Raw genomic sequence first — 20,655 nt, forward strand, 5'->3', positions numbered from 1 at the left:
CAACAAGCCTGTCCTTCTTAAAGCTCTCTTCCGCTCTTCCTATATCAATGCCCTCTATATTTATCTCTGGAGGAGTAGACAAACTATGTGTGTGTTGTTGGGTTTGTTTGGTTTGTTTGTTTTGTGTGTTGTTTTTTTTTTTGTTGTTTTGTTTTGTTTTGTGAGCATATCTCGGAAATGAGTATGCTGCAAATTTGTTGTGCAAGTCCAGATAGGTGCTGATTTACATGGAACAAAAGAGTAAATGCTAACAAAACTTGAACCATTTTACTTGTCATGCAGGGTCAAAAATACTGAATTGTTGATAGCTGACATTTATCAATTTAAGCATGTAGTCATATCAGCTTTCCTTTCAAGAGAGAGAAGTGGAAAAGAGAGGTTTCTGAATAGGTTCACAATCCATGGGGTTAATTTCCCAAAAGCACCATGAATGGAACAGGCCTTAGTTGCTCAGAGGAAAAGAGAGTTTAAAAATCTTCACCTCCATTTATTTATTTTTTTTGTTTGGGGTTTCCTTTTGCTTACTATTAGCACAATTAAGCTACTTATGTTCTACAATCTAAATAAATCAGGCTCTAATTTAAACAGACTTTTTTTTTAGTCGTATAAATAAGAGGCAGCCCTGATCTTAAGAGTTGCCAGTTTCCATGTGTGATCTTTGCTTTGTCTGTCTAGGCTTTTTGTGTAGGGGAATCGTGCCAGTACTTTGCTGCCACTGTTAAAGTAAAAACTATAATTACATTGTCAAAATAATATTTATAGTATTTTCGGGGAATAATTGTGGGAGTGTGACGAATATATTATACTCATCAAACTTTTATGTAAACATAAGCATGAGTTTCTTATTTGAGTTATTGGTGTTGTTTTTGGCCTTTGTGTTTTTCCAATCTGTAAAAATAATATTGGGACATTCATGGTCTTTGTAGCATTTGCAGAGTGTATGCCCTAAAAATCAGTTGATACATTATCTGGTATACGTAAACTGCTATTTGCACTTGTATTGGGATTTTACTCTCATGTTTCCATAGCTTTAAAAAATCCTGCGTTTTTAGAGTTTTGCTATCCCCTAGTTATAGCTCAGAGCATTTTACTACTATACCAAAAAGGAAAGTTTTAAGCAATTGGTTTGTTCTGTTGGTATTATTTTTTGTTTGTTTGTTTCTTTGTGTTAAACTCACTAATTTTTAAATTTTTTCAAAATCAAATGTGAGCCTGGGTACTTTTGAAAGGTGACTGTGAGCATCTCCCAGAAACATCTATGCTATGAGAAAAGTATGAGGTTTTCTAATGACAGACAGTTGCCCATTTGCTAGTTAATGGTACAGGGAAGACTTAAGCATTTTTGCTGCTGGGTAATTTTAAGTTACCAGGTGGAGAAAAAAAACAAAACACAACACCTTCAGTCCTGTCTGTACGACGGTTTTAACTTTAGAACTACTCTCTGTGCTGTGTGTTTGGTGAATATTTTCACAGTTTTTTAATTAAATGTCTGTCTTCAGAACATCTATGGCAAAGATGACAGCCATGCAAGTTTCACCCTTCTTAGGTATGTCACCCTGATATCACCTTTGGTGGATGGGAAGGATCTCTATGTTCACAGTTTGATCCAAAATCCATTAAAGGCAGTGGAAGGAGACTGACTTGGGTGGCCTTTGGTTCAGGTCTTTGTTCCAGGTCTTTGTTCTTGGGCTTTTTTCCAGGAACTGCAAAATAGGAGCCATTTTTTACACCTCTTTCAGCTGCCCACAGAAAGGAGAAAGCCAAACCTGGACTACAGCAGGTCAGAATTGTCATGAGAATTCAGCATTTGCTGAATTCTCTTCAACTCTTGTGTATGTAGTATTGCCTCTGCCTAGAGTTCCTCAGCTGCTGGTGCTGTGGGGTTAACTCTTGTTCTGCACAGTGGGACTTGCACGGTTTGAATCTTGTGCAGTGTGAGGCACAAACTCCCTGTGCAGGGCTGCTGTGCTCCTTGAGGGCCTGGATTTTTCATCACTGTGCCTGGCCTGGCTAGCACAGTAAACTGCATCTATGTAAGACAGCAATAACTGTCATTCTGAGTCGATGTCAGTGCTGCGTTGTTTTCAGCATGATACCTCTGGGTTCGTTCACGTGGCTTGGCTGTGATTTCTAGTATTAATATGGAAACTTTACATGCGCCTTAATTTCTTTCTCTTATTTTGTAACACCTGGAGCGGAATGAGGTTTGAGGAGAGGAAGTTTAAATGCATTGAGAAAAGGCAGGTTTAGGACAAGGGACACTATTTAAATACAACATTTTCTTATGCTAATGAGAAAAAAGGAGGGGTGGGGAGAGTGAGTGGAGCTTTTAACCTAAGAACAGAAGCCTGAGGAGGACTTGAATCATCGCTTCTAGACCCCTGACACCACTAGCAATTGTAGTTGTTTGATCTTGTGTCCAAACATAGGAAACTCCAATCTTGCTTTCTTATTAAAAAAAAAAAAAAAAAAAAAAAAGGCACCCTTTTCCTAATTCTGATGTAAATTTCCTACTGAGTTTGAGTCCAGTGGCCCTTTATACCTACCCTTTCCCCCGCCCCCCCCCCCTTTTTTTTTTCCCCTCCTACTTTGGGCTTGATTCTCCACATGATTCCTGTTGCTTCTGCAGTGATTGACTAGTTTAAACTGTTTTACCTTGAGAGATTCCGCTATCTGACATGCTTGAATTGGATGTAGTAGAAAACAGACTTTGTAACAGTGACAGAAAAAAGCTAGTGCTTTCCAACAGTGTGGTGTTGATTGCCCTGATGTTCATGGAATTTCTTTTTAATTGTTGTACTGGTAGGCAGAGACAGTGACTTTTAGGGTTAATGCTGATCATTCAGCTCCTTCGAAGACAGAGACTAATCTGAGTTTATCTATCCTTAAATAGTATTCATCTATCCTTAAACGATAACAAGGAGATCAATGGGATACCTTGTAGGGTTCCTTTTTATAGTTGCTGATACTACTCTTGGGCATTGTGTATAGCTGTTTTTTTGTTTGTTTGTTTGTTTTTTGTTGTTGTTGTTTGTTTTGTTTTGTTTCGTGACTGTGTGTGTGTAGTTTTTTTTGGTGTTTTTCTTTTTTTTTTCTTGCTCCTGCAATTTGGAGGCTTTCTAGCATAGCCTGCCAAGATGTTGCTGATTTATGACACATGCATAGTGGTTTTAAAATGTGGATTGATATCCACTGGAAGCACAAAGGAAATGGAGTTTGCTGATGTCTTATTTAATTAGAATGGATTCTGGTTACTTTGGTTGAGGCTTAAAATGAACAGCAGTGTCTGTATTTCGGTGGACCTTTAAACAGTGTTCTGTAAGCACTTTTCTCCCTCCCTCCCTTCCTTCCTTCCTACTTTTCTCTTTGCTATACCCTACCCTACCAGCAAATATGTCTGAAAGATTCATAATGAGGCAGGGCATGAATACACGTGAATCAAAATTTACAGAAATATCTGTAGATTTAACATGGTGACCATTGGGTTACTGTAAAGGTGTGGAAAAAATAGCTTTTCTATTTATGAAGAAGGTACAAAATTTGTCCCTGTCTCTTTCTTTAGGTAGAAAGGCTGTGGTGTTTCTACTCTGCTCTGACATCCTATGCGGAATCAGCAGCTGCATGGGAAGCTCTACCATGAACAGGGCAATCATAATTCTGATGGTCTGACCTTGCAGCATCTGTTTGGTGCCTGTGTGGATATAGCTTCACTCCTATATCAAAGAGGAACCAGTCTTTATTTCATAATCTGCCGCTAGGCTTTGGACAGGATCCTGGAGTTATTTCCAGTGATCTGTATAGTGTGGGCCACATGCTTCTTTCTTGTCTTGTGGTTGTGATGAAGGAGAAGCAGAAGAAGAAATAAAATATACTTTACATTTAAGATTACATTATGGTATTACGGGATATGACCACAGAGAGATTTTATTGTTGTTGTTTGTTTCTTGTTTTTCCCCAACCAGGAGTTCAAGATCAAGATGGGAAGAACAGGGCAAATAAGTCTTTTAATGCAGACAGTTTCCCAAAGATAGAGTATCTTAAATTTCTTCTGTCTATGCTATATTTAGTTGTTTTCACTTTACTGAGGAAGTGCCCTTTCTAAAGAGCACTCTTGGACATCTGCAGAAGACTGTTGTTCTTTGTGCTGAGAAAGTGAAGATAGATGGGGGATGGAAGGGAACTGGAGGACGATCCAGGCAAAAAGAATGTCAGGCATCTGCATGTCTTTGGATAAACTGTTGCATGTTTGGATCAAAATCCAAGTAGTTAAAATTGTGTAAAAGTTCACCATGACATCCTCCAAACCTTATGATTATCACAGCTGTGTCACAAATTCTGTACTCTCCAGGTACGTGAACATGATTCTGATGGAAAGGGAGGGTGCTGTCTGTAACTGTGACCTTTGAGATACAAGCCATGAAACTCTTTCATTCTACAGCATCCTTTCCTGTAATGGTTTTGTGCTGGGAGAGAAATGCCTCATGCCTCTCCATCTCTTAATGATAATTCTTTCTACTGCCAGCGTAGAAAGGAAAAAGTGTCAAGATTTGTGCCAGAGGACATCAGGTTCATTCCCCTTTTTCCATGCTCTGGGCATAGTTGATGTAGTGGGGTATGGAAGGGACCATAACAAGAAGATGAGAAGAAGCAAACAACCTTTAAATATGTATAAAAATGTAATGCCCAAAAACATGTACATGAAAACGGTTGTTGTGTATTAAAGTGGATATGGAAGTAACTACGCCAAATGTAAGTTTATTTGTTGATCTCTGCTATTACAAAAGGACCATGATCCATTATTACCCAAATATACAATATAAATGGTCCAAGGTAGAAAAAAGTCTGATATCCTTCCTATAGAAAAAGATCATTTAACTCTTCTAAAGAAAATGTAAGAACTTGAGTAGAAATTTTGGTTTAAACAAAATGATGTCTACAGTGTGCCATCAAAAATAACAATCATGGTAACAATAAATAATTTGAGAAGTTTGCTCATAATCTTGGTTAGTACTTTAGATTTTAATCATTTCCTTTTATTTCTTAGACCTGTGCAAGGTATCATGTAGTAGTGTGTCATATGGTTAGATGCCACGAATAACGCATAGTGGGTGGCCAGTCTTTTTTTGTTATTTTTCTTGTTTTCCTGGCATGGTTTAAGTCCATGTTGAGACTCCCCAGGACCTCAAATTTGCTGATTTTGCTGGAGCAGGCTCTTTGGACTAGGCTCTTTAAAGAGACATGGTTAGATTTAGACTCGACTTTTAGGTTGAACCCCCCCCCAAAAAAAAAAAAATTACATCCTGATGCATGTAGGAAGCTTATAAATACAATTCTCACGTCTGCAAACACTTACATATGTTTTACTTTACATAGGAGAGTAATCTCAAGCATGTGTTTTTGCTATTTCTGGGGTTATAACAGTCTAAAGGCATAATAAATGCCTTTAGACTTCAATAGATATATTTTTTTAAATAAATTAATGTACTTTATTTTTTCTTTCTAAAAATAAAACAGTGCAATTAAAATAACAGAAGGTAAAGAGGACAGTCCAGTCACTGTATTTAATAAGCTTTTGCTAGTGCTGTATGAATCAGAATCAATATGAAACTGATTTCATGGTAGACTGTCCAACTGACTTTTCCTGGTAAATGCACAAATACAATCTTTGGAATCTACCATTCTGAGATCTTGTTAGAACGTAGTTCATGTTAGAGACTAATTTAGCTCTCTAACAATTGCTTCCAGCTCCCTTCTAATTCACTTGTAACTTTTCATTTGCAAAGCATGTTGTTTTTTTTTTTTTCCTGTTTGTTTTGAGGCACATTCTCCTTTGTGGCAAAAAAGAAAAAAAAAAAAGAAAAGAAGAAGTTGATCTTTTGCCTAGACCCTTATCTTCCAAAACCGGAATGATTGTCCAGTTACTGAACAGAATGTTCTGTTAATATTAGAGTTGGCATTTCTGAAGGGAAAGAAAAAAATTGTCTTGTTTTCTTTTCAAGGTGGAGGAGATAGAGTGGGACCAGAAACTTTTTAAACACAAAAAAGTTTTTACCATCTGTGGTATTCCACAGATGGTAAAAATGGGTTACTAGGCTGCATTGCAGCAAGTGCAGTACAATCGAGGCAGAAATATAATCAGTAGCTAGATGTTCATTTTATTTGCAGAAGTAAAATACTAAGCACTATTTTAATAACTTTAAATGACAGAGCCCGCATATGTATTGTACGTTCATTTTGAGTAGTCTAGACAGACTGTTTTCCAAGGAAAATACTTTTTCATCACTATTTGTGGTATGATTCATGGTGGTGAAGAGGCAAATAACTCTTTTTATGACTGGAAGTTGCTTTAATTTGCAGCCACAAGGAAACAAAGCAATGACCGAATAATAGTGGTGGAAAGTAACGTTTTATAGTAATGGAGGTCTACACCTTATGTTGTGTTGAAGGTTTTATTTCTCCAGTGATAGTGACATCTCAAAACATATTGCAATTGTTTACAAACAATGGAAAGAGGTCTATATTATGTCTTGCAGCCAGATTTGCAAAGCTCACAGGCTTCTTAAAAGGCGTGCAGTCTGTCAGCAGATGGTGACTTTTAAATCTTTGTGCATGCAGCCAGGGTAGAGAGGGCACGCCAACTATCTCTTTTGTGCGCAGCTAATGGCTAGCAAAACATTAAGAGATTTGCAAGTTCACTAGCCTTATGTTTGCAGCCTGGCATTTGGTGTTGTATGTCTTCATACATGCTTGGATTGGATTTATTTTATATGCTCATGTAATGCCAGTTTACAGTTGGACAATTCATTACACAGATGGCTTTTTTGATGAGCGAGGAAAGCAAAAGGCTAAGTAATGTATTTATAGCTATCTGCTGTCTGCCCCAAATAAAAATAATAATTAAAAAAAAAAATCTCAGGACTGTTACAAGTTTCTGTAGGTGAGGTCAGGGTTTTTTGAAGTGTTTGTTGTGCATGTTTACAGGTTTCCTGCTCCCGACTGGAGAACAGGTAGTAGGAATTCAAAACATTTCTAACTACTCACCAGGAAAAAACTTGCTTTCTGTAGGGAGGACCTAAAAAACATGTATGAATATAAACTTCTAAATAATATCCACTACAGCAAAATATGTTGCATAATAACTTAATGTTTGTGTGTAGTAGCCTAATCAGGAAGGCCATGGGGGGAAATTCCATTTAATCTTGTTAATAGAAGAGTTTATTGCTGCCAAGCATTTAACTTCAGTACTGGAACTTTGGTAACTTTTTTGGAAATATTATCACCTAATAATGTGGAGCAGAAGGAAACAGTGTATTACTTTTAAAACATGATACTTAAATGTCTGAATAACTTCAAGTATTTAAGGTTTCATCTGATTCTGCAAATGAAAATGACACTTTGAAATTACTTTTGAAGTGTAAGGAGCAATATGCAAGGTCAGGCCTGTGAAATCTTCACATCTATTTTTCAGACTGTCTGGGTAGTACTGCATTATAATCAAGTGAAAAATGTGTACTATAGTTTGATTCAATTTGTACATGATTGTAAGAGATTGAAAGGAAAAAGTGGAGCTATGCTCTTAAAGGCTGTGGTGCATTTAAGCTATCCTTGTGCAGAGCTGTGGTGCATTTAAGCTATCCTTGTGCAGAGCTGTATAACAATTGACTCACCTGTTGCATGGATGGTACTGAGTGATTCTAAAACATCAGTTTACATGTAGACAAACATACCAAAATACATTAGGAAAAATGTTTCCCATTGTACATGTTGCCCTGTTTTATAAAGATTTTTTTTGTAGAACCTAGAAAATCCTCCATAACCAATGCAGGCTGGTTGTGAAAGCAATGTGTAATCTGAGTATTTGCATTTGCTAAGTAACATCCTGCTTTTATAGGAACCATTGAAATCTCAATGGAGGAAAAACTTCTTCAGCTCTGGGGTTAATCTGTTTATCAGAAGTTAAATCTTAGTACATGTAATTTTGCAGTGGTTGACCGTCAGCTTAAAAATAGTTTTGTTGACCACACAGTATAATTTTTTTTTTTTTTTTAATTAAAGTTTAGCTGTGCATGTAGATACAGAATCCATTGTTAAAGTCAGTGCTAATAGATACCAACGGCTAGGGGGATGGACTTAAGGTGTTAAAGAAATTGTTACTATGGAAAGGACACACTGTTGTATAATTCTTTTGAGTCGTATTTCCTAAATAATAGCTAATGCTGGAAAGAGTGTTTGGCAATCATATTTAGCTTCATTAAGATCTGTAAGCTTTCGGGAAAAAAGTGAAATAGTCTTTTTTTCCTCTTTTTCAGAAAATATTATTAAATGCATAGCAACATTGTTTCAACTGGTACACTGTGTAATAAACTCTGACCTAATTATCAACTTCTTGATTTTTCTTGTTTTTGTTGAAAGGACAACGACCTGTTGGAGAGGAGAAAAGCAGTATATCTATTCTAGAGGTTTCTAAGCACAGTTCGATGATGTGTTGCAGCAGTCAAGTCCACCAGATGCAAAACAAACTAGAGAAGCATGCAAGTTGAATGCTACAAAATGACTTCCATCATTAGGAATGCAATACTTCGCTTATATTGTAGTGTGTTTTTTTTTTTGTTGTTGTTGTTGTTTTTTTGTTTTGTTTGTTTGTTTGTTTGTTTTTTTAACTCATGCATAACTGTGGCTCATGCTATGAATTAACAATTAGTTGCTTTATTGTTTTTTGTGTCCCCTTCCCTCCCCTGCCCCCCCCCCCCCTTTTTTTTTTTAATGTAAATGCCGGTGTATAGATTTTCAGTGCTCAAACCAAAAGTAGTTAGCTGGTATTGGTACTAGGTTAGTACATTTTATGTGAAATCATCTTTGGATATAAATGTGACGTATCTGATATTTGTGTGTTCCACGATCACCAAGTGCACCTCTGAGGGGTGTGTGTGTGGTGATAGTGTGTTTTTTCACTTTTTCGCTTTTTCTCTTATATGTATCTATGCAAATACTAGTGCAGTGTGATTCAGAGAACTGTGGCGAGCTGCTCTGGTTGTGGTGCTATAATGACCTTGAATGCTCTTCACCCCCTGTTGATAGTTGGCTTTCCACCTGTGACTACTCGACATGGTACAGAAGAATTCACACTTAAGTACACTAACCATATGCCATTGAGCTGGCGTCACACTGAGCACTCCCAGAAGAATTAATTTTTATGTAAATATTTTTTGGGGGTGGGCAGGAAAAAGAAGTCTAGGCATTGTAGAAGCAGTACAGCAGTTGTGTTGTTGCTGTGATGGAGCATATGATTTGGTTGGACGGATTCTGAGCTAGGTATTGTTTTCTGTTCTCTTTACTCCTGGAATAGGTCAGTTACATTAGGTGTTTGTAGAATCACACATTTCTCTAAAATTGCTGAGATTCTTCACAGTTAGATTACTTTCATAAGGAAACATTGCAATATTGAGACATCGTTTTCTGCTTAATTGTGAATAGATACAATTGCTGTTGTCTCACAGATTATGCGCTTACTCGTATACTGATTTGTGTCCTCTAATTGAAGGAAAAATGTTAGCCACTATTGGTCAAAAACAGGCGCTTAAATATTAAACTCTTTCATTTTTCATGGTGCATTGGCAGAATCATCTTTACTGGATCCTTCTTACTTGTTCAGGAAATCAGGATCAAAGGAGGACTGTGCTGATCGCTTGCTTTCACAAATAGTGACTTCAATGTGTGATTAATGGAGAATTTGTAGTTAATTTATTATGATATTGCAAATATTTTCTTATTACAGTTGTTACAGTAAGAATGGCAATATTTAAAGGATCTTTATTTTTTTCTCTAGTCTGAGGTATTTTTGACAGCTTAGTCTCTAATGAGAAGCGTAATCGATATCTGGAAGAGGTCATGCAAATGTAAGGTAAAGATCAGAGTGTAACCAAATAATGTCATTCCTATTTGAGAGGTCTTTCTCATAGTAGAATAGAGTTTACCAAGAGAAATATACCCTATTCCTAGGGTTTACTGCCTTGTTAGTTTTTTTTCTAGGAGAGAAATATTTCCATAAGATGTTTGCTAGAAGAGTAGCTTGCTGTCCTTCAGAAAAATGGAGTCAGCAGTCTCCCAGATGCATGGGAGAAATGGAAGAACAATGATGGGCAGAGGGGAAAAAAGAACACACACAAAACTAACAAACAAACAAACAAACCTGAAGATGTGCAGGTAAAGAGAACAGAGATACTAAGAACCAAAAAGAAAAGGAGAAGATAATTCAAAATGCATTATGGAAATGACATACATATTTTGTGTGTAAATAAGGTACATGGGAGAATAAAATTTACTATTCTTTAAGCCCATGTGTCATCACTTTAGACTTGCTTTCTTTTTGTTCCCAGGAGGACATATGCCAGGACCTCTGTAGGAAATCTGTCTGCTAGCTGGCGCAGCACTTTTCAAAGATACCTTATTTTATGGTTTCAGAATGTGTTAATATTACTCACCTCCATCTGTAACAGGCTGCTGTTTATAATATCTGCTGAACTGCATTGCAGTATTTAATTTTAAGTTACTTTGACAAACTTAAAGAAGGATCAGGCTATTGAAAGTTGTCAGTAGTGCCAAAAATGTTTAATTTTGTGGAGTCTGTGAGTTCATGCTTTTGTTTTACCTTAATTTATATCTTTTGACTTGGGAGGAGGGGGGCGTTCTTGGATGTGAACATGTATAATGAAGTATCTTGTTTCTGGATTTTAAGCCTGTATTTAGAGAAAGCTGAAATAAATTGCAATTTATTTTTGCAATTTGCAAAATGCATTTGCAATAATAGTGGAAATATGTTATATTAAGTAGTGTTAAAATGGAATACAAAGTTGTTTGGTGCACTGGCTTTAATTTCTTTGGGGTAGAAATCTGGAAGTGTTGAGTACATTGTCATATAAGGATTCGTATAGATACCTACAACTTAAAGTGGGCAGCAAGGGAATAGACTGGGTTCTCCTCTAGCTTTACCTACTGAAACAAAATTTTCAAGTAATCTCAGCTTGTGGAGAGTGTCTGGGGAGCTTTCTTAGTAGCAGGCAGAGCAGCATTTGCAGAGTTTGAGTGTTGACAAGCAGCCTATTTGTGTTAATTTAGTAGTAGGAAGAAAGCCACCTCAGATCTGGAAGAGGCAAAATGGCCACTACCATGTGGCAGCTACTGGTTCAGCATGGGTCTGCTTCAGTTTGCACTATTTGTAACTCTAAGCTTTCATTGATTTTGATCTGTCTTGAACATTTGCAGATTCAATTAGTTTTTGTAATCACTAGTGGCCAATCTTTGGTATTAATGGAAGTTGAATTGGAAAAAAAAATGTTTTGTTCTGGTTACAATTTCAGAATACTAATATTTTTTTCTGTGTATGTGTGTTTTTTTGTTTGTTTGTTTGTTTTTTCCAGTTTTTCGTTGTAGCCTCCAGTTTCTTGGAAACATTGCAGCAGGAAATGGAGATTCCCAGAATAGCATTTGGAAGTGTGCTTTCCCAGATCTCTTCTTGTAAGCATGGATGTGTTTGGTTTTTTTTGTTGTTTGTTTTTTTTTATACTGTAGTTTCTGTGTCTCTACTAGCACCATAAAGCTTTGAAAAATAACCTTAGGGAAAATGGGGTGGTTGAGACCATATCCTGTAGATGTTTTTTTTGTTAGTCAACCACAGGGGTCAGGTCCTTTAAAAACCTGCTTGTTCTGAACTGACAGTAAATTGATTTCATTTAACACAAACTGGAAGAAAATTATGTTTAAAATGATGAGCTTCAATCATAAACTTTATTTCATAGTCGTTTTCAATTAGTTATCAGCCGGTCACTTCCAAGAACAAAACTTTTTGTTTATTCTCATTGCTTCTTTGCAGACCTGTCAGTTATTTGTGGATGAAATGGAATTTATTAGAAGTGACTTAATCTTTGTGTCTTCTGATTCCTTTGCTGATACCCAACCTTATGAAAATATCTTTCCAGCGGCTGATGATGTATGTGTCATGAGATATTACATAAACCATTTTATACAGACACGTGACAATTATTATTAGTGTATTTGGCGAAATCTTTCATAATGGGCTAGTAGCAAAGGCATATTCATTGAATATGGTACTCATTCTGATTCTGTTTTTGGAGCCCACTTGTCAGCACTGGCTGTAGGAAGATCTTACGGTTATAGAAACAGATAATTACAATTTTTACAGTTTCACTCAGTTCTTAAAACTTTAGGTAGCTCAAATCTAGCACTAGTTTTGTAAATTGCCTATGAAGTTTGGCCTTCAGAATGGTATTATTTTTTGCAGCTGACTTCTTAAGTTGACTTCTTTATTCTTGACTTCTCTTAAGCAATGGCAAGCTCACGATTCACTAAAAGACATCAGAGAAGAACAACTCAACAAGCTGAATGTCCCTAGTGCATTTTTCTAGCATGAGTTTTAACCTACTGTCTTAACATCACTTTCTCTTGAAGGACCTGCCTAACTTACAGCGATGAGAAAATTGTTGCCTATTGTTGTATGGTCTTGTTTACCTGCCTTAATTCAGAGAAAGTGAGAGAACTACTGGATCCTGAGAACTTGACTGTGGCTCTTCATGTCCTGAAAGTCTACAAAGAGCAGTTGGAGTCTGAATGGTCGTATGTATCTTTAGACTTTTTTTTTCCTTCTTAAATAAGGGTTCTCCTAGCATCAGTCTCCATATTAAAATATCTACATTTGTGACTCTGTAAGTAGTAAATGAAGATCTATTTAGAAGCTATTAATTTGGCGATAACTTTCAGAATACTTTTACTGACTTTCTGTTAAAATAAGATTATGATTTGTTGACGATGTAGACAAATTCTAAAATCAGTGTTTTTGAATTGTCTTGTTAATGAAATAGTGTTCCAGAATGCAAGTTAGTTATACCTATATGATGATTTGTTGAGATTTTTGAAAGAAGGCTAAGTCAGAATATAGTCTTACAGACTCTGGCTATTCAAAAGACATGTATGACTAATGGTTTGTGAGTACTATGGAAAAGGTGTGTTTTTCTTTTTTTTTTTTTTTTTTTTTTAACAAATCTGTTGTCTAGTGCAACATGTAATCATTTTGTTTGCAAAACAAAAGACATCTTGTTTGCAAATCTGTTACGCTTGATTTTTCTTAATTTAAGAGTATATAATCAGTGGTTTTATTCCAATGTTCTATTGAGCTTTTTATTTTTTTTTTTTCTAATGGTCACTTTTGTAATAATTATTGTCAGTTATGCATTTTAGAAATGCTCTGTTTGTCAGCAAGGATGCACATAATAACTCAGTTTAATTTTTATGGGACATTCCAAGTGAGGTGGGGAAAAGGATAGTGAAAACAAAACTGTATTTTTGTATCTTTCTTTTGAAGGTCATGTTTAAATTCAAAATTTAATTAGGAATAGTTGTTGAGGCTTTACTAGTTATTTGGAAAGCCTTCTAAACAGAGTTAAGATGATTGAATGAAAAGCAAATGTCATTTAATAGCTTGCTTTGGTATTGAAAAAATTACTTCAAAATTAGTTTGTGGCTGGGCTTTTTTTATAATCAGGTCAATTTGCTTATGACATAAATAGTTTTCATAAAGCAAACTTAAAGTTTCAGAGTCAGGTGACCAGACTTCTATTTCAAAAGTGACAAACCGAGTCTTTAATTTTGGCTTGTCAGTATAAACACATGTGAAATAGATTGCTTTTCAGATAATTATCTGGATTATCCTTCATTTTCTTTATGTATTGAAGATATGGTAAAATGTATTTTGACTAAGATATGAAAGCCAGGGAGGGTTGGAAGAGGTCATGCTGTCAGATTTGTATTTTGAAGGCAATTGCAAAATAAATGCAGCATCAAAATAAATTGAGCTATCCATTTCTCTGATCTTTCTGGTCTGAAGTGCATTCTATTAACTTACGAAGTCAGTGTCTTAACTCTGCACTGCATGTTTGCTCTGGGTGGGAAATGGTCTTTCTTCAGAGAAAGTCTTTCTTCTTCAGTCTCGAGATTAAAAAGGGGCAAACTTTCATGCAAGACCATGATGAAGGGGAAGAGATAAGTAGGGTATTTCTGTCATAACGCAGTTATGAAATGTTTGCCTTTGAATTCCTTTCAGAGTATTGATTTTTCTCATAAAATAAATATGCAGAAAAAAAGGAATATCTACCATGCATTAAGAAAATAATATGTTCATTTTTCTTTCACGGTACTTTAATGTTGGCTGGTATAGTTTCAAACCTAATTATCATTTTTTCCCATGTGAAAGAAAGTCATGACTTTGTAGTATATGTTTCTTAGCATTTTATTTCAGTAATGCAGGCACTTCTCAGAGTCAGCACAAGTAAAATGTAAACAAAACAAAGTATATTTCAACAGTGCAGTATCAAATATTTAATAGGTTGCTTTCTGATATGGAAAAGTATGTGTGAGATACAGTCAGGTAAAAATGCATAAAGAGATTTCTGTCCATTTTCTTATGAAGGTTAAGCTAAGGTCTCTGGCTGGACCATAGAAAAAATATTTTGTCAGCAATTCATTGAAAATTTTGGAGCTATACTTCAGTTCTCACTGCAGTACATACCGCTAGGATTGCTTAAACGAATTTACATAGCTGCGGTATTTGCAACAAAGCCAGTCTTTTGTTGTAAAGGTTTGGGTCCCTTGTGCCATGGCTACCAGAGTGCACAGCAACCATTTTGAAGTGGCTATTTTGGCATTTTATGGCTGAGCTGAAATACAAACTGTTCTTCTTCCAGGAGGTTATTCTCACTGCCAGATTCATATATGACTATGTTTAGGATATTCTTACCTGTAAAGTTAAAAATATTACTTAATTCCTGTCTTCTTGTGTCTCAGTTTGAGCATCCGGATTCATATTACATTGCATAAAAAGTGTATGCGTGTTTATTCATCTTGGCTGTGCTTTCTTGCTGTCAAATGCTGCTTTTTAGTATTGATAATCTTTCTTTGAATACCGTGTGAGTTTTGGTTATAGGCAAACCTATTATTCATGATTTTCTTCTGTTTGTTTTATCATGTACTGAAACTTATGAATTAATTTTTCTCTAAAGTTAGTTTCCAATTAATTCCACAAATTCCATTAATTGAATTCCAAACTTGTGATGCTCACGTTATTTTTTGAGTTGCTGCTGTGAATCATTAAGACAAAGAGGGTGTCCAAGACAAACACTTGTATTTACGACTATTGGCCTAAGTGTAGTTTCTCTCATGGTGTCCTTACTACTTCATTCCAGTAATAAGCGTTGGGTTTTCTACTCTTGATGTATAACAGGGGAAGCACATCTTTAAAATCTTTTTTTTTTTTTTTCAGTGAATTGGCAATTCCTTCTCTGTTTGTGATACCGCATTTATGTTTACAAGTCCAGTTTTCCATGTCCAAGCTGGAAAAGTTCTTAGGTGAGATTTCAGGAGGAACCTCTTTCAAAGTGTGATGCCTCTTTCAAAGTCTGATGCCTTTGACTTCTGTTAAGTAGTTCTCCCTCCAGTCTTGAAACAGTTCTGTAGGGAAAGGCTTTGTCAGAGAAAATCTGAGATTATTCTAAGCATTTTTGAGCTTCCTTTTCTAGAAGCAGCTGTTGGTAGCAGACCTTCTGTAATTCCTGTGCTGTCTGCAATAACACACTTTTCCAGTTAAAGAGCAAAGGAAGCATCTCTGAAGGCAGGACGTAGTTTTCTGTTTTCCCCTGTCACTTTTGTCTACTTCTTGAATCAAGAGCTATTCAGTAGAAAACAAGGAGTTCCTGTTGGTAAAGAAGAAACTTCTGGAGTGTTGCATCTTGGTGGCTGTACTTCCTTAAGGGGGTGCCTTATGAGAGAGAAGGCCTTAGATTGGCAATTTATGAATCTATTCAGTAGGGGGGAAGCAAGACACCCATTTTCTAAGCATTTCTTGAAACAAAAAAGATGTTTTATGATTGGCATATTGAGATTTTTGATGTGTTTTGAGAAGATGTTTGTAGGTTGACAGCATAACAAATTGCCTCAGAACTTAGATGCAGACTGTGATGCATACCTATGTGTGTCTTTGAGTGATACATACTTTTTATTGTTTTCTGTAGCATGCTTTGAGCTAAGAAACAGCTATATTTAAAACCTAAGTTGGTTCTATAAGGAATGCCCTGGTCAAATTTTGTATTCAGCCTTTGAGTGATCATACCTCTTTATCCATACTAGATGATCTGAAGGCCCATTTCATTAAGCTTGTGGTTACTTGTAAGCTTCAGAAATGCTTCTATCTCTGGAATCTGTGAAGTTGCAGAATGTAATTCCCACATTTCTTAAATATTTCTTGATTTAAGAACTGCTACCTCTTCCTCTTTCTCTTTTGGAAGCTTGATCCTCTGAACAGCTCCAAGTTTTTTTTTTATCATTGCTGCCTTTGCCATTTTTAAAGTGCCACTCAGCATCTAATATTAAAATAGATTTAATTAACATATATTAGGCAATGTATTTTTAAACTGCTTCTAGTCAACACAGCTCCTTAACTTGTTTCAGGCTAGCAATCCTGTAATCTTGAATACCAGGCACTCTTCTGAGATTGCTCTTGGGAGTTAGACCAGCAGCAATGATCCGAGGAGGCAGATCATGTATTTTTAACTGAGGTTCTTCAAAACGTAATCTGACTGGATGTATACCACTTTGTTTTGTAGCCTTTGGCTAAAATATTAGAGCAAGAAGAAACTAGAAGTTTTCAGGACTGAAAGCTGTTTAAACTTATCTGTCTTGTCCTGAATGTTTGGATCTCTATTTGGGTTTGTAAAGAGTGCCCAAATGTTTCAAGGCAAATAATGTTAAAGAATATACTTCAAAGTATATGTCTTTGCAAAGACACTGGCTCTGCAGAAACAAGTTAGTAAGTATCCTTTCTTTGGTTTGATTTATGGCATACACTAATTAAATGATCCTGTCTGTTCAAGTGTTCTTTGCTGTGCAGTTGTTTTCTAGAAAATGTGTGGACCTTTTTAATGCTCATTTACTATTTAGGCTGTTAGCTTAGGAGCAAATAATTGCTGACTTTGGTGGGAAAACTTCCATGCTGCTACAGCTTGGGTGTATGAGTGATTGTTCCTATCCTTAATCCTGAGACATTGTCCTTTAATGCAGGCTCCTTGTTTGAGGGGTTGGTTATGTTCTTTGGCTTCCAGCTTGCTCTGCTCATAGTCACGGTTGTGGGATTCGCATTCCACCTTGCAAGTGGAGAGCTTTTAAACCTCTAAATTTCTTCTTTTCTTTTTTTTTTTTTCTTTTTTTTTTCCACCTTCTTGTGATTCTTTTTTCTTTTAGTGGTAGTTACCTTTTATCTGTTCAGTAACAACAGATCTGTCCATTAAACAACATCAGTCTTTCTGCATTATGCATCTTTTGGCTTTACTTTCTCCACCCTATATTCCAGTCAAATGAATGAGTGTGGTTTTCAAGCCCCTGTGAGACAATAATTTATTTTGTGTGTCTTTATCTTTCCAATATACCTGCATAATAGTATTTTCATGCATAGTATTCTTCTCTTAAAAGTGTTGACACATTAAGTTGAACGTATCTTGAACATGTAAGCAGCTATACTTACTCCATAAGCTAATACTCTTTTTGCAGTGCTGCTTTCTTTTAACAGCTGTTGCCTACCTGAGGATGTTGTCTGGGAATTGGACAGATCCTTCCCTTAGGAAACAAAGCTGGAACACAACTTAAGTAACTGAAATGTTTCCTACTCAATCTATTCCCTTGTGATTACTACCAAAGTCTGAAAAGCCCTCTATAACTCTCTCTGGTGCAGTTCCAAGGGAAGAAGAAAGCACAAGTGGTATCTGGTGTTATATATGCAGTGTGATGAAAGGCCTGCCAAGTGCTGCTATTTTTTCTGTAAAAAATTTTTTGTTTTAAAAGTGCAGAGAACTGTGCCTTAGACTCTGGAAAATTGTGCCATCTTTAAAAAGGCATTCCTCTGTGTTTCCCCAAACATCCACATCCACTCCCTTTTGGGTTGGTATTAATCAACTGCAGCAAAGTGTGTTGCACAGTTTAGAAGCTACTGTATTTAGAAGAGAAGCCAGCACAGAATGCCACATGAAATCTATTTTAGAATATTGAACATGCAAACATATGTGTTTTGTAAAATAATTAAGAAAAAAGTAGTACAAAATTACATTATAATTTATCCTAACCAAGACCAATGTGTATTCTAAAAGCTGTTTATTTTAGAAATAGTTCGGTGGCTCCATTAGAGATGAGTGTATGGCTTGTGTCATCAGTTTATCCAAGTGTGTGCACAGGGCAGTGTAGCTCCTATGAAAAGAAAAAACAGGTTGTATTTTTGATTTCTGAAGAGCAAGGAACAAAAATCCTTCATTTTATAAAGAAGCATAATATGCCTTTTGGCTTCCAGAAAAAATGATATTAAGAGTGTGGTCAGCTGTTTGGCATTGGAGGTAAGATTTTCTGAACATCTACTTTCTCTTTTTGAAACCACAGCTCGATGATGACTGTAAAGATTATGATGCGGGGCTCCCCCTACCCATTTTTTGCCTTTGGTTATTTTGTTCTGGCTTATGGAAAGCAGCGTGGACAGAAACTAGTGCTCCTGTGGCAAGGAGTCTTGCCCATGGGCATGTATTTAAAGGCAAAGATGGAACTCCTCAGTAGAGTGCTTGTTGCTTAATTGATATGCATGTGGTACAGAGACCAGAATATGTTACCTTTTTCATTTTGAGCTGGCAGCTCTGTCTCTTCTCTCTGACAGTCCAGGGTGTCCCCTGCCCCCTTCTACTCTACAGAAAGTAGTTCTTATTTTTAATTCCAGGAAAGTTAGAGTGATGTTGCAGGTTCCAAGTTCAACTGTGGTTTTAAATAGTACCGACAATTGGAAAAGTTTCTATAATTGTAGAGATCTGAGTAGCTTCTTTCTATTTGCAGTAGCAGGGTATTAGCACAGATTTCCCCAGTCCTTCAAAGCTCAGCCTCACATGTTTATTTGTCTTGTCACCTCTTTCTTCTTGTGTATTTTATGGAGACAGAGGAGTGGGAAGTAATTCTTTTGGTAACAATCTTCCATTTTCTTCTTGGTAACTCTTCAGAAAAAAGAATATTCCAACTTTGCACATAAGTAAAAATAAATCTCTTCAGTGCCTTTCAGATGTAACTATCAAGTTGAACAGGAGCGTATTCTGAATCAGAGAAAAAGTACAGGTCATCTGAACTCAGTTTTCTAGATGTGAGAGTTGACTTAGCGGACCTTTGTGGCCTACAAGGAGGATGTATTCATTATGGGTAATGACTTTTGAAGAAGGAAGAGAATTTCCTGTTGTGCTCTCTTCAACACAGGAGAAGAACATTGTGATTATACTTGGTGTTGAGCTCTAAATATGGAAATATTTTTTTCTTACTCTTTTTTTTGAGCAAGAAGTGCTTTAATGCTGGTGTTTGAGTAGAGTGAATTATCTTGTTTCAAGAGATCTTTAACAGTATGTGTACTCTATTTGTTATTAAATAGCTTTTTTAAAATGGTTTTGATAGAGTGCTTATGTTCTTGTGCAAGGCCAAAAAATAATTCTGCTTCACAAATGTGTTGTGGTTACAAACAGTTCTGTATGAGGCACATTGTTTTTTGTTGTAGTGTGGCATTTGTTTGTTTTTTAAAAATGTGAAAAGGCTTGTGATACAGCTTTGAAAGGCTGTCTGATTAAATTTTCTTCTTTTATTCTCTTTAAAATTTGGGTGATTTGTCATGCTTGTTTGTTCAAGTAAAAATGCTTTGTTGTTCTTAAGTATTTTGGATGGTGTGGCTTTGTTGTGGGATGGTGAAATACACTTTTTTTTTTTTTTTTAGAGATCAGAAGAGAAGTTTGCTGATCAAACAGAATCGCAATAACTTTCTTCTTTCTGCTAAAACATTTATACTTTTCCCCTCATTTTCTGAGACCAAGGACACTGTTCTCTAAACTTGCTAATGGGATCAAACCAACTTAATATGGAGCATGACATTTTATGATAAAGCTGATTGCTTACACTCGCCTTTGGAGCAAGTTTAGTGGCTATTTGGAATATACTGAGTGCAAATGTAGGTTATACCATATCATTTTAGCTGCTGCTCAAGTTCCGTTTGGTACAATGCAGCCCTTGTACTATTGCTAAGTCTTTGAACTGAACATCTCTTCTATTTATCTACTATGTAAGCACTTGATTTTTTTAGGATTTTAGCCAAACAATTTTTAAAAAGTCAAGAAAATTGGCATATTTAACACTATTCATTTGTTACTGTGTTACACTTGCATAACAACTTTAATTTTCACCATTTCCTTCACTCAATTACAATGGTCCTCAGTTTATCCTGGTTATCCCAGCGGTCTGCTGTTGGCTCCCAAAGAGAATTTAAGTCTACTACCAAAGCCTTTTAAGTGCATCTGAAATGGCATATTCAGTCAGTGATCCAAAACCAAATACCTTTTTTATTTCAAACTTCTGCATGGTCTTACTTTCCCTCTTCTTCTCCTTTACCCCAAATGAAAAACAGGAGAGCTGAGGACTAAAGATACCAACTTTAATTTCTTGCATCCTTGCTTAACTACCACTAGCATTTCTGGACATGATAGCTAGAGTTAAGTGCTTTAGTCCACTACTAATTTTTCTGTTGATTTCTCTTGGTGA

At 36.1% G+C, this 20,655-nt stretch overlaps 1 protein-coding gene across 6 annotated transcripts in view; it reads left to right on the forward strand.

Annotated features, from left to right (window-relative positions):
* ATXN10 (ataxin 10) overlaps positions 1-20,655 on the forward strand; it is a 121,533-nt gene that overhangs the window by 19,201 nt on the left and 81,677 nt on the right. For 5 of the 6 annotated variants that reach the window (XR_014319575.1, XR_014319576.1, XM_082784919.1 and 2 more), the window contains exons 4-5: positions 11,418-11,514; positions 12,466-12,630. Coding sequence is in view for 3 of the 6 variants with exons in the window: in XM_082784919.1 (XP_082641045.1) it covers positions 11,418-11,514; positions 12,466-12,630 (262 nt within the window). In the remaining 3 variants the exon portion in view is untranslated. The remainder of the gene's footprint in view (positions 1-11,417; positions 11,515-12,465; positions 12,631-20,655) is intronic. The other variant, XR_014319574.1, reaches the window with a different exon arrangement.

The sequence above is a fragment of the Aythya marila genome (genome assembly GCF_965140915.1).
Source record: "Aythya marila genome assembly, chromosome: 1".
Lineage (NCBI taxonomy): Eukaryota > Metazoa > Chordata > Aves > Anseriformes > Anatidae > Aythya > Aythya marila.